Source organism: Phyllostomus discolor, chromosome 8 (assembly GCF_004126475.2).
Source record: "Phyllostomus discolor isolate MPI-MPIP mPhyDis1 chromosome 8, mPhyDis1.pri.v3, whole genome shotgun sequence".
Classification (NCBI taxonomy): domain Eukaryota; kingdom Metazoa; phylum Chordata; class Mammalia; order Chiroptera; family Phyllostomidae; genus Phyllostomus; species Phyllostomus discolor.
In genome coordinates this window covers 33,138,543-33,152,830 of record NC_040910.2, presented here as the reverse complement: position 1 = coordinate 33,152,830, position 14,288 = coordinate 33,138,543, and the positions used below count along the sequence as shown (strand labels likewise).

Sequence of the window (14,288 nt, the reverse complement as noted above, 5' to 3'; positions counted from 1 at the left end):
TGAATGCTGCTGGGTGTTCATCGACAACTTCTTTAGTACAGTTACAAAGAGAACTGAAAGCTGTCACGCAGCACGGCTTCTCTGCACCCCACTTTTCCACGTTCAGAACTCGAGTTCGGGGATATGCTTGCCCTCTGAAATATGCTGTCCATGTGATTTGGGGAAAGTGTGTCTTTTGGCATTTGGTATTAATTTTTTAGAAACCTTCTCAAATTCCTTTTTTGACAGTCGCTCCTGGAAATACAGACTGCTTTTCGACATCTGCAGTCCACTATAAAGGAAAAAATAAATAGACACATAGATAAACAAACGAATAAATAAATGGGGTCAGAATTTTAAACATACAGATTGTCCCCCTTCCCCCTCAAAACAGTTTTGTCTGTAAAGGTGTAGCTATTTCAGAGTAAATAACACCCAAGTTGGAGCAAATTTTAATTGAATAGATGTTTGTCACTACCAATAGCAATATTGCTTTCCAACTGTACCTTGAACAATGTAACAGTAAGACGGTATTATAGGTTTCTTTTAAGAATAATTGCTTTGAATTCCTTCAGATTGACATTAACCCTTTCCTGCCCAATGGATCTCAAGAACTTCCCTATGGATGTGCAAACATGCATGATGCAGCTGGAGAGTTGTAAGTATGAACAACTCGCTTTATGTAAACGGTTTTAAAAATACAGTCGATTTAAGGGGCTTTTAATGTATTCTATAGGTAATTTATTTTGTAGCTGTTTTTGTCAGATATTGACCAAATAAGCCTGGTATCTTTCACCCGGTGTTGGAAGTCACGACGTCTATCAGCACAGGCCCTCTATACCGTGATAAAGAAATCGAGGACCTAGGAGTAATAATTTTTAAGCCCGAAAAGCAGCTTTATGTCTTTATACAAATTATCAAGGGTGACAGATCATTTTTAATGATTACTGTCCTTTTTACTGAGTGCCTGCTATAGAACAGAGAGTTTGCTTGTATTACATCTCATACAGTGAAGATGTTGTTATCGCCACGTCTGCCGATGTGAAAGGGCTGTGTGAGCAGTTGCGTGTCGGGCCCCAGTTCACGGAGGTTGCCACAACCAGCCCTCTGGCTCCAAAGTCTATGCTTACTCTGAACCATTATGCCACTCCTCAGGTAATATTTATTCAGAGTAGGCTCTGCTGGGTATGTTATATATGTTATCTTAGGAAAAAAGAAATTTCTCAAACTTTCCACAGATTTATCCAACCTTTAGTTTCTTCTTTCAAAGCAGATCCAAGCGTATCACTGATTAATGTCAACACATAAAATCTTCAGGTCCTGTTTCTCTGAACCTATTTACATAACCAACCCTAAATTAATTAGTTTGCATGTTTAATGCCATGAAAAAGTAAGTGTTATTGAATATTTTTCTATGATACTATGTTATGTCTAAAAAAAAGTTTGTTTTGATATACTCCTTGAGGAAAATTGGTAGGCGGATCTTCAGGCTTGCGGGCCTCAGAGGCAAGGTTTGTAGTGTGGTGGAGCTGTCACTAGGTGGCGTGCCTACTGCATGGGGGATTGTGACCATCCTATGTTGGTTTCTCTTCAACTGAGAAAGCGGAAATATCTATTTATCTGATAATAACTCCTTTTTGGTTAAATTTAAATGTATTACTTTTATAAGTAATTTTAAAATACCAGGTACTAGATGAATAAAGTACTAGATTATATGAAAGGAACATAAAATAATCTAGTTTTAGTTGGAGGAGCTATGTAGCAATAAAAATAGGGAGGGACAACAAAAGATTCCCAGCAATGCAGATTTTTTAATCCATATCATGAAGGCATTTTGAGGACATGTTGATTCTGTATCTTGGGAAGATATTGAGAAAAAAATCGTATGCAAAATAGTCTAAGGCAAACTGGTGTCCTATTACTAAACCAGGGATGCTGGCTGTTATCCCATAGGCAGGAAGGAGCAGATCAAGGTTTAGAAGCAAGAACATGATTTAGTTAATGTCGTGCTCTTAAAGAGTCATTCAGCCAAATCAACCAAGATTATTTGGGAAGCTTTCATAAGGCAATTCCATTTTTAATTTCCTGGGAAACATCCATTCCATTTTCCACAGTGGCTACACCAGTCTGCATTCTCACCAACAGTGCACAAGCCTGTCTTTTTCTCCACATCCTTGTCAACACTCATTGTTGATTTATTGATGACAGCCATTCTGACAGGTGTGGGGTGATATCTCATTGTGGTTTTAATGTGTATTTCTTTGATGATTAAAGTGATGATGTTATATAGTGATGCCACTTCTGGGCACATATCTAAAGAAACCCAAAACAGGAATGCAAGAGAATGGATTCACTCCTATGTTCATTGCAATGTTGTTTACAGTAGCCAAGATACAGAAGCAACCTAAGTGCCCATCAATAGACAAGTGGATAAAAAAGTGGTGACACACACACACACACACACACACACACGAATACTACTTAGCCATAAAAAGAAATGAAATCTTACCATTTGCAACAGCATGGATGGACCTAGAGGGTATTATGCTAAGTGAAATAAGTCAGTCAGAGAAAGAAAAATGCCATGATTTTACTTACATGTATAACATAAATAGCAATATAAATCAATAAACAAAACAGAAACAAACCTATAAATGCAGAGAACAGACTGATGGTTGCCAGAAGGTAGGGGCACTGGGAGATTGGGTGAAAAGGTAAAGAGATTGAGAAGTACAAATTGGAAGTTACAAAATAGTCATGAGAATGTAAACTACAACATAGGGAATATAGTCAATAATATTGTAATAACTCTGTATGGTGCCAGGTGGGTACTGAAAATATGGGGGGGTACTTTATAAAGTGTGTGATTGCTGTGCACCTGAAACTAATACAAAATAATGTTGACTGTAAACTCTAATTGAAAAATAAAAATAAATTTAAAAGTTTCATAATATTCTAGCCTAAAAGAATAAATATAGGGACAAAGCAGAATGATGTGGAAGGTAGAAACATTAGAGTTTGATGCTGTAAGGGAGGCAAAATTTTATCTTTATCCTCTTAAACTTTTTTTGGCTGGGACTAAATATTAAACAGATAAAACTGATAGGAAAAAAGATACATGGCTATTTAGTATAAGTTTCATGTAACATGGGAATCCTCATAAGGAAAGGAAGACTCAAAGTAGTGGCAAAACCTAAATGCTCTTATACTAGGTATAGCAAAGAGAGGCAGATATGGAAAAATAACTAAACTATGTGGGAAGGCGAAGGGAAGATAAGAGTTATTTTAACAAGGCCTCTATGTACACAGTTCTCTTGACTTTACTTCTCCTTTGTGGAATGTTTCTTTTTCCTGGTACAGGGAGCACATCTTCTGTATGTGAATTTTTATCTGCTATTTTCAGGAAGAAAAGGGGAGATTAGAATGGCCTTCTTGCCTCTGATGCTTTTCAAGTGCCTTTAACTCAAAATAGTCTTTATGCTGGGGTGCCATGTTTTGGGTGGCTCATTCTGCCGCCCTTCATTTGCTTCCATACAAAGTGGCTGTAAAGGCCCTGGGTACCAATGAGTCAGAGCTAAGGAGCTTAGGTAAACAGAATCATATTGGAAATATGGATGAAGAAAGAACACCTAGGATAAGAAGTAAATGCTGAAGGGAATATTGATCAATCTAATCTTAATACATTTGAGGTTTGGGAAATTTAGGTGTAAAGCCAAAAGGAGGAGTTAGAACTGGGGGTACACTATTGGAAGCCATATAGAAAGTGCTTCAAATAAGATGAAATTTCCAAAAGATAGAATTTAGAGAGGAAAACAGATATGGAGAAAAAAGGACCATAAGGAATGTCTACATGTAGAGGGTGTTGAAAAGGAATTTTAGCTAAGAGGTCATCATAGATGGCAAATTAAAATCAATAGCATTCAATCTCAACAGAGAAGAGATTGTCAAGGCAATCTGTTTAACTGTGTCAAATGTTGTGAAATGTTTCTAAAAAGGTGACTGAAAAAAGAGTACAGTGTAGTCAATAATGTAATGACAATATATGGTGCCAGGTGGGTACTAGACTTATTGGGAGGATCACTTCCTAAGTTATAGAAATGTCTCACCGTTATGCTCTATACTTGAAACTAATATAATATTGCATGTCAACTGTAATTGAAAAATACAGTCTCAAGAAAGAAAAAGCACTCTGGCTGGTGTGGCTCAGTGGATTGAGTGTTAGCCCATAAACTGAAAGGTAGTCAATTTGATTCCCAGTCAGGGCATATGCCTGGGTTGCAGGCCAGGTCCCCATTTGAGGGTGCACGAGAGGCAACTGATCAATCTCTCACACATTGATGTTTCTTTTCCCCACCTCCCTTTCCCTCTCTCTAAAGATAAATAAAATCTGTTTTTAAAAAGAAAAAGCTATTGTTATTGATGATAAAGACACGTGTGATTAGAATGATGAAGGTCAAGTCTAGATTGCAAAGTTTAAAAAAATTGCATGATGAGAAAGTGAGAGTAGTGAGTAAAATCTGTTATTCCATGAACTTTGGTTATGAAAGAAAACAGAAAGAAAACAGCACCTGACTGATGGCCTGGCCACCGAACTGCTTTTTAGAGTAAGGAAAGGGTCCTGGGTTATTTTGCAGAACTCAGTGTTGACATAGCAAGACCTTGCATTTTTTCTCGCTTTCCCAGAACATTTCCAACTTAATCAGAAACTCCACTAGGGAAGACAGAGCCTCTTGCCCCCTCCCCTTTGTTTCTTAATTCCTTTATGAGGAATGAGTAGATTGCCTCAAGTGTCCCTTTCATATTTCAGTCTTTAAGCACTTCCTGCTCTCTCCTTAGAATTTAAGTTAGCTCACAGTAGTGATAGTATTTATCAAACTCCTTTAGTAGATACTAAAATTAGTAGAAGCTACTGATGTCAAATTCTTCAGGGTGTTTTTCCTAAACTCATAGCAATTACCCACATATTTTTTTAAATAACGGCTTAAAATGGCAAGTAAAAGATTTAAAAGAGTTTAATCTACTGGGACACAAGAGCTATAAGGAACCTAGTGCTTACTGTTGAATGAATTCTGACTGCAAAGGGGAAAAAGAAAATAAATTAGTTTGAGAAGCATGGAGAACAAGCAAAAAGGAAACATAATTTAAAGGCAAAGGTTTTAATGGCCTGTGATGATCCAACTTTCTTTAATTTAATAAATGTTCAATAAGCACATGTCAACAGTCAGGATTGTTCTCAGTGATTTGGGGAATGTTCATTCATTTAAACATCAATTGAAAAATATCTATCAAATACTTAATATATTCCACATAATATGTTGGGTGATACAACAATATATAAAGCCCCAAAGTCCATGTTTTGAAGCACTTCAAGGGCTAATTTAGGAATTATTTTATGCAAATATAATAATTCCAGTAAAGATGATAAGCATATGTTAATGCCACACTATTAGCACAAAGGAGAAAGTGACAATGATGAGTGAACATACTTAGCAATTTACTTAGAAAATAATTTTGTAAGATTGGCAATAACAGTCACTCCTTAAAGTGCACATCCATGACTTAGATTTAAAACCCTGGATGATATAAATTCCTATTGTAAGAAGGTTACTGAGAAGGGGTATGCAGAGATAATCAGAGGAAGATAAGTTCTGTGACAGAAATTGATGAGTGAAACAAAAAAGTATGAGCTAAGGATAACATCAAAGAAAGAACTAAAAAATACTGACTCAGCTCATCAAATGGAATTTGAGAAAGGAGAAAAATAAAATAAATAAAAATATAGTATATATAAAACACAGGAAGAAATCAAAAATAGCTTTAATATTATCATAATTAAATGCAAATATTCACACAGCAATAGGTTGTCAACTAAACACTTTATGAAAAACACCATGCAAAAACACTTGGGGGGAAAGGATAGAAAAATGCATATCAGAGAAATGTGTCTGAAACATCCATGATAATAATTTCAATATTAGAAACAAATAAATTATAGGAAAAAGTCATAAGATAAACATTTGGGTAACATGTTGGTATAAATAACCTATAATGATTATTAAAATGTCTTCCATATACTTCCAAGTACACAAAACAAAAGCTGGTAGAACTATGATTAAAAAATAGGTAAATCAGTAACTTGAAAGTACAAGTAGAAATATTTGAACAGGACAATTCATTAATTTGTAAACAGAGAGAAAACTCAATTTCATTTGTTTTAGCAAACAAGAATATTTATAAAAATTATTTAAACCATAAAGGAAACATCAATAAATTCCTAAGTATCAACATATGATGAAATGTGATCTCTGACTAAAATGCAATGTAACCAATAGCAATATAAAATTACCAGAAATTACTATATATTTACATAAATTATTATATTTTACTATACAACAATATGCCTGAAAACTAACAGCACATACTAAATGACTGTTTAAAGAAGAAATAAAAAGCCCAGTACTCAATGACAATAAAAGCACTGTTTCAAAATTTTTGAGATACTGCTAAAGCAGTTTTTTTTGTATTAAAAAACTATTTAGCTAGGCATTCTATTCAAGACCAAAAGGGAATAACAGAGAATTCAAAGAGTCACATAAAAACACAAATCTGGTGCTTTGAAAAGTCTGAGAACCTAGACACACCTCTGGAGAAACTCTTTAAAGAGAAATAAAATTAGGTTGCATATAAGAAATACAAAATGAAGAGATGGGAATAATAGTAGATATGTTAGATTAAAAACAGTAAAATAAAATCCTGAACAACTCTCTCTTCCAGTCATATCCACTGATCTGGCAAAGCAAAGAATCTCAGGCAAAAGCTGTATTTGAGTAAGAGAATGAGAAGAAATGTTTTTAGCTAGCTCAATTCATCATAAACTAATGAAAAATTCAAAGACCCAAGACAATAATGGGGAAAACAGAGAAGATTTTTGGAAGATTTTTTCAATGGTTTGCATGAGAATTATAAAGATGAGTCTCCCAAGATTTCTCTCAACCATGAGGATTGAATGTTGCTTCATTTATATGACTTAGAAGAGAGCAGATGACTCATGGAAAAAGTAGTGCAGAAGCTGAGTTCTGCCTAAAAAAACTGTGTTTCTTGTGAAAATACATATTTATTTAGAAATTTATTTTAAATTTTGGGATAGGTTTGAATTAGGAATGGTTGTATACAGAGAGGTGAGTTTAGAAATAGTGTGTGGAGACATGATGATAATTGAGATTTCTGAAGATTTAAAATGAACAAAAGAGCAAGAGAAAGACAGCATCACTGAGTTTAAAAGAAATTGGGGAACACAAAAAAAGTAAAAAATAAAAAGACAATAAAAAAACCCTTGTGACATTATAACAATATGAATAATCTGGTTTACTCATGGAGTAGAGAGTCATACAGCACTTGCACTGAAATCAAAAACAGAAAACTACTTTTTTCCACATTTGAGTATAAATAAAAATGTATTAACTTCAATTCAAATGGTGTTTAGCATAATGATTTATTCTGCTGCCAGTTAAAATCAAAATGAAACAACCACAGTAAAACTGAAACTTAGATTAAACTAGAAAAGTAAATCCCATCACTGAGAATTCCACTGGAGCCGAAGGAAAGAATATGGCCCAATTAATGTTTCAATTTCAGACATTTCCCTGATCAAATCTAATGGGCTGGCCCATAATGTGCTTTATCCTCGTCTCAACAAAGCTTTACTGGACCACTTTTATAAATGTTAGAATTTCAACATACCATTTATTCCTCTTGTCTAAAACATTCTTTATTCAACCTCACAAAAGAATTCTGGAATAAGTAAGTTAGTGCTTGCTTTTGGGTGCACAGAAATTGTCTTAGTTTCATTTATCTTTCTTTTCTTCTAATACTAATTTTTTTTTGCTCTCTGTTTCAGCCAGAAAATACAGGCCAATTACCATGACAACTTGCATCCTCAAAATTCACATCACCTAATAAAATATCAATAAAAATATTAACTCATATATGCTACAGAGAGAATTCTGAAATGAAGCCATGCTTTTCACAAAATGCTTTATTTAATCTTAAAAAAACAGTATGTAATTTTTACGTGCAGTTGTTACTGGTAATACATAAAACCAAGTGATGTTTCTAGAGAAGATAACCTAAATGTTAGAGTGATCACTACTAAGCGTCCTTCTCAGGAGTAGATTGTTACTAGTTTACTGAAGTTTAGGGCCCGCTGCATGTTTTATTTTATAAATTGACTGAATGAATATAACGGAAGCTTATCTTTTCAAAAGACAAATTTTCATTAATATCACAGTTTATTACTGCAAATGCATCTTGTTTGGTTGCTTCATAAACAGCTAATCCATGAGGGAAGGGAATGGCAGTGTTATGACTTAGACTGGGCCCCTAAGGAGTTAACAGTGCACATTGTTGTGCAGTAATAGAGGGAAGAAAAACACTAAGGATTTATTTTTAGCCTTTAATATGTGCTGTAAGGTAAATTTCCAAATAAGCCATTTTCCTCCAGGTTAAAAAACAACAACAACAGAGGATGTTTTAATCATAAAAGAATAGAATAATAACTTTTACAGTCATAATAAAACTTTTGTCTATTAAAATACAAAGATCACATAGGATATACATGAAGTATAATTATATTTATTAAAGGTCCAATTACGTATTTCATATCTAAAGAGGAATGCGGGTAACCAAAGAGGGAAACATCACCGAAGGGAGAAAGTTAAAGAGGATTTGATGATTTAGACTGGAAGGGAAAATGCAGGGTCCGACAGAAGGAACACCTGCTTGAGCCTGGTTGGTAGGGTGATGATATGGGCGCAATAATTTACAGCTCTAATTTGAACATTTTACCTAAAATGTCATATGGTGCGCTTGTGTGTGATATTGTTATGTTACAGAATTCCATGCTTATGATTTTGTAATAAAAGATTTTGTAATAAAAAAGAGGCATTATCTGTGCTAGTCCCTGTATAAGGAAACAGTCTGGTGAAGAGAGGATTCCTTTCCCACAAAGAACAGCCTCAGTCCCTGAAAGTACAGAAAAACATTTTACAGGTCAATTTGAAGAAAAAAGTGCTGACAAAAATTTAAAGAATCTCTCAAAATATGCTTTAATGGGGCTTTGGGCAAAAATATCTGAAGATACATGGGAGATTTTTGCTTTTTAATTTTTCAGATTCATTTCAAAACCGCACTTGATTTGAGTCAGGCTGGTTACTCTGGAACTTACGCTAACACTAGTTAAGGCAATGGTTATTTCCTAATCACCTCTACTGTTATTCATGCTCTTTCACAATTTAAACCATGTACACATTATTCAAAATAATACTATGCCTTTTACTTGCCTAGTCAGGGATACAGGCAGTTCTTGTTTCCTGGGTATGTATTACTTAAGCCTCTGTAGTTACAGTGTTGATTAGAAAGTTCCCCAAGACAAAAATAATTACTAATGTACTAGTTGCTTATAAAATCAGTCCCCACTTAAACATTAAATATTCCAGCCTGCTAAACACCATGACCATTCTCTCCCAATCTTCCACATCTTTGTAGGTTGAACTTTTACCGATGATCAAATATTCTAATCATGTGACAATATAATAAAAACATAACGTAGTTACAAGTCTTATAAAAAGATGATATCACTGTAGTTTTATATCTGTTATACATAGTATGTGATTTAATCATAACTGCAACATAATGAAATGGGTCTTATTTCAGCAAATTATAGGTAAAATATTATCAGCAAATTAAGGTTTAGAAAGGTTAGTTGACTCCCAAAGTCACACAACTAAGAAATGGACAGAGGAAACCCTTATGAATTAAGAGCTCACAAACTTAGAACAAGCATCCGTTATTTTGAAATCTATCTGATGATTTCCAAATATTGTGAAATATTTTATGTTTATAAATTGTGACTCTGGTATTCTTAAGTAAGCTCTACCAGTTTAACATACCCAGTAATTTCATTTGTTTTTTCATGTTGAAAGGACTTAAGGGTTCCCTCCTCTGCTTGGTTCCTCCCCCCATGTCTTTCTATGTACTAGCCTAAACCAAGACATGCAGAGCAGGTCACCCCCTCCCGGTGACAGTGCCAATCATTCTGTGACTTGCATCCTAAGATCATATGCATTAGAGGCAGCTGCAAAACACTCTTGACGGAGACCGCATCTACAGTTAGACAAGTACTACAGCTAAGGTCTGTGTATCCCATTTCCTGTTTACCCAATTGGTCCACTTGACTAAGTGCAAAGTATTTTGCCTTTGCCTCAGTTAAATATCATCTTGCCAGACTCAGTCCATACTTCTAACCCGATGATCCATAGCTTTCCTAGTTAATCATCCAGAGAACCGAACAACATTCCTTTATGCACTCCTGAGAGGGCAGAGAAAATTCTGGCCAGAGAAAATTCTGCAACAGGCACTAGCGATATTGATTACTGATGAAGACAAATAAATTATAATTTAAATCAGTTACAAGTCACTTAAACATATTATCCTTAATGATATTTTGAAATCCTTGTTTGTAAGGGTAACATTAGAATTCCTCAAATATCTTGCTGAAAACACTATAGTTTACTTTCATGTTCCAGCGTACTTGGTAATAAGACCATGCCTTGTTTTCTGTGATCATTCCTTTTGTTATTTACTGCTCAGAGCTGTCACCATTTTCCTTCTTCCTTAATTAATTCCCCAAGTAGCCCCAGTTTCCCTGATGCTCATATTTGCATCCTGCATCAAAGGACCTTTCCAGAGGATGTTCTCTCAATGTTTAGGCATCACCGTTCCTGGAGGCGGCCCTGGTGTCCAGTCTCAGTAATTCCGTAAACTGTGTGCTCCACTGTGAGAAGATACATTCAGGGAAATGCCGTAGAACTTTAAATTCTTCAGTAAGAAACTGCATAAACTATGTAGGTCCATTCATTTTCCAGAGGCTCAGTTTTCTCTTTTGTAAGATAAGTGAGCTACATCAGATGACAGCAAATGTTCCCTCAGCTCTAGGATTCAAGAAATTCTTTAAATATACAAAACCATAGGTCTGATATGTAGAGTTAGAAACATAGCATCTAGACCGCATGGTGTGTTTACAGAAATGGTCAAGAGGAGAAAAACCCAAACAAGTAAACAAAAATAATGGGATGAATTATCTGTAATGAAAATTAAGAAGAAAGCAAACCAACTAGAAATCAAGAAAATTAAAATAAGGAAAAATACTTAACGAAAGTTTGGAGAAAATAATATGCTTTTTAAAGGCATGATTAGAGAGTTTACATTAATAAATCGGTGAGATGGATTTTAAAAGTATTTTAATGCAACACCGAGTCAGAACTCGGGAGCTGTGAATGCTGATGATGGTGGCCATGGATGCTAAATATGCGCCTTTCCTTCTGGGGCGGCTGTGGTGGCCATTTCCTCTGAATGGACTCTGGCTTTAAGTATGCTGCTCACATTCCAGGAGGTTCCAACATCTCCAAGTCATTACTAGAAGCCCTAGTGAAGTTTCCAGGATCTCAGAAGTCTCAAGTGACCTCTTTCTTCACAACATGCCCACATGTAGCAGCTGGTTCCTAGCAAGTTGTTGGTTTCCCTGAGTCTGAATCAGGGTAGAAAGAAAAGTCCAGATGCAGATCTAGAAAAGAAAAGAAAGAAAAAAGATAAGGAAAAGAAAAGAAGAGAAAAGAAAAGAAAAAAGAAAAGAAAAGAAAAAAAAGGGGAAAAAACCCTATCAAATTGTTAGCAGTTGGTAGTAGTAAGGAGGATTTATGTCACTTCCAGCATCCAGGTCTGCTGGACAACTGTTGATTTAAAATAATGATAATAACCGCAATGAATCTATAAATGTGAGGGTTTTCTGCAATACCCCCTTTGTATTATATGTTAATATAATACAAACACACTGTCAACAGAAGTTACAATATTTTCTAGAAATAGTGACTTGTTTTCTAAGTCACCAGTGGTTTCATAAATTTTCCAAACAGTGCTATTTTGCAAGTGATGGGCTGTATCTGCGAATGGTAAAAATAGCTGTGGATGTAGTTAACATTCTCATTTGTGATCAGACCTTCATTCTCAACATTCTTATAGTCACCATTTCTGTTATTTCTATTAAAAAATTAGCTGTGATATACATTCTTTGAATGCAAAAACTTTCTGTTCTAGAATTAGTTTTTCATTTTTATCTGAAATGATCAGCATTTAGTTAGTAAAGTGTGAATTAGAACACAAAGAAAAGCCCTGGTTGGTGTAGCTCAGTGGATTGAGCATGGGCCTTCGAAGCAAAAGATCAAGGTTTGATTCCCAGTCAGGGCACATGCCTGGGTTGCCGGCCAGTTCCCAGCAGGGGGACACATGAGAGGCAACCACACATTGATATTTCTCTCTCTCTCTCCTTCCCTTCCCCTCTAAAGATAAATAAATAAAATTAAAAAAAAAGAACACAAAGAAAAATATCCTGCTAGTGGGAATTAAAACACAATTGCATTATTTAATAAATATTAATTTTCTAAAGTAATATAGGAATAATTTGAAGGGAGCAGTCTTTTCTCTGAGCTAATCATCTTCTCTTGGGCATTTTAATGAATGTACTGTAGTGATAGACATTTTATAAAATTTACTGTGAAGAGAAATTTATAATTTAATTCTCTGGTATTTATTTAGTCATGTTAAAATTTATGCTCTTTCATAATGATATTCTTCAAATGCTTCTGGAAATAAAAATGTGAAGTGGGTCATCTTGCTCATACTATGTACGACTTTCTTCCTGATGATTAGTGTGGTTTGGTTCTTCTAAATGATTCATTATACTGAAATAGCAGGCATCAAAAAAGCCTGGGACCAGTGAAAAGATTATGATATTGCCTTCCTATTCTCTACACAAAACATTGCACAACTTGTAGGCACTGCCAAGCTCATGTTGGCTCCTAGATTCTGTTTGCTATAGTTCAGGTCTATGAAATCAATTATTTCATAAATGTGAGCATATCTGGACCTCCAGCCTTCTGGTGGGCAGTGTCTTTCTACGAGCTAGAGTTTATTCCAAAGAGGCACTCAGCCCTCTTATAACCTCTCCTAGGGCAGAAATGCATCCGATCATACACCTCTTCCTCATTAAAATGGGTTCATGATTGGGTCCTCTTCTGATATTAGTTGAGATTTCTCACACGGATTTTAAATCAATATGTAGTAATTTTGTGAAATTTTGAGAAATATGAACAATTTTTTTTCAGTGTAATTGTCATTTAAGAAGTGCAGTTGAGTCACAAATTATATTTCCACCATTTCCATCCTAAGAGAAAGAGGGAGAAAGGTTAAATGGTCTATAATAATTTGTTAAGTCTTAGAAGAAATGTACCCAAAGTACTAGCAGAATAGAGGTTTTAGGTTAGTTATACCAGGGAGTTTTGGAGAAAGTGCAATTGCAAGGAAGATAATTTAGCAGGTCTACAATGTAAATGAAACCACATATAACAACCTGCATTATGGTAAGATTGTTCAAATTAAATGTACAAGTTAAGAGTAAAAATATTTTAATTAACTACATTTTGACATACCAGTTGCTCCTTGTCAAGCCAATAAAATTTACTTGAGTAATATTTCTCCTGGCAATAATCAACAAGCACAAGCCAAGTTTGAGTATTTTCTTCCTTTTGTTTTTAAAATTCCAGCTGCTAGTTGAAAACATAAGCATTTGCAAGCTGGGTCAAACCCAGAAATCTTAGTCTCTCCACAGCACCCTCTTTTCTTCCAACTGAGAAAACTCAGTCAAATATGATTCTACTTCAGTTACAAACTAAATGTGCATCTATGATTTATTAATACATCTCAAAACTCATTTTAAACTTAAATAATTTTTCAGTCCACATTCTTCCTTTGAACTAGTATTTATCTTACAGCATGATATAAAGTACTTAGCAATAGCCCCTTTTTTCTTTCAAGCTATCTTTAAATGACTGAAGATCATTTGATTTTTGAAAATGATAATATAATGCATTTGAATGGTGTCTTCAAAAATCAACATGCTCCTGGCTGGCGTAGCTCAGTGGATTGAGCGCAGGCTGCGAACCAAAGCATTGCAGGTTCAATTCCCAGTCAGGGCACATGCCTGGGTTGCAGGCCGCAGCCCCCAGCAACTGCACATTGATGTTCCTCTCTCTCTTTCTCCCTCCCTTCCCTCTCTAAAAATAAATAAATAAAAAAATCTTAAAAAAATCAACATGCTTGTACTAGAAACTGAAAAACAAAAAATCATTCGTTACCCTCAACTTAAAATTCTCTTCACTGTTATCCACTCTGAAGTTTGCTTCATGACCCCTTTTCTC

At 35.0% G+C, this 14,288-nt stretch overlaps 1 protein-coding gene across 2 annotated transcripts in view; it reads left to right on the top strand.

Moving 5' to 3' along the window:
• GLRA3 (glycine receptor alpha 3) overlaps positions 1 to 14,288 on the top strand; it is a 138,262-nt gene that overhangs the window by 70,750 nt on the left and 53,224 nt on the right. For both annotated transcript variants that reach the window (XM_028521086.2, XM_028521085.2), the window contains exon 5: positions 555 to 637. In XM_028521086.2, coding sequence (XP_028376887.1) covers positions 555 to 637 — 83 coding nt within the window. The remainder of the gene's footprint in view (positions 1 to 554; positions 638 to 14,288) is intronic.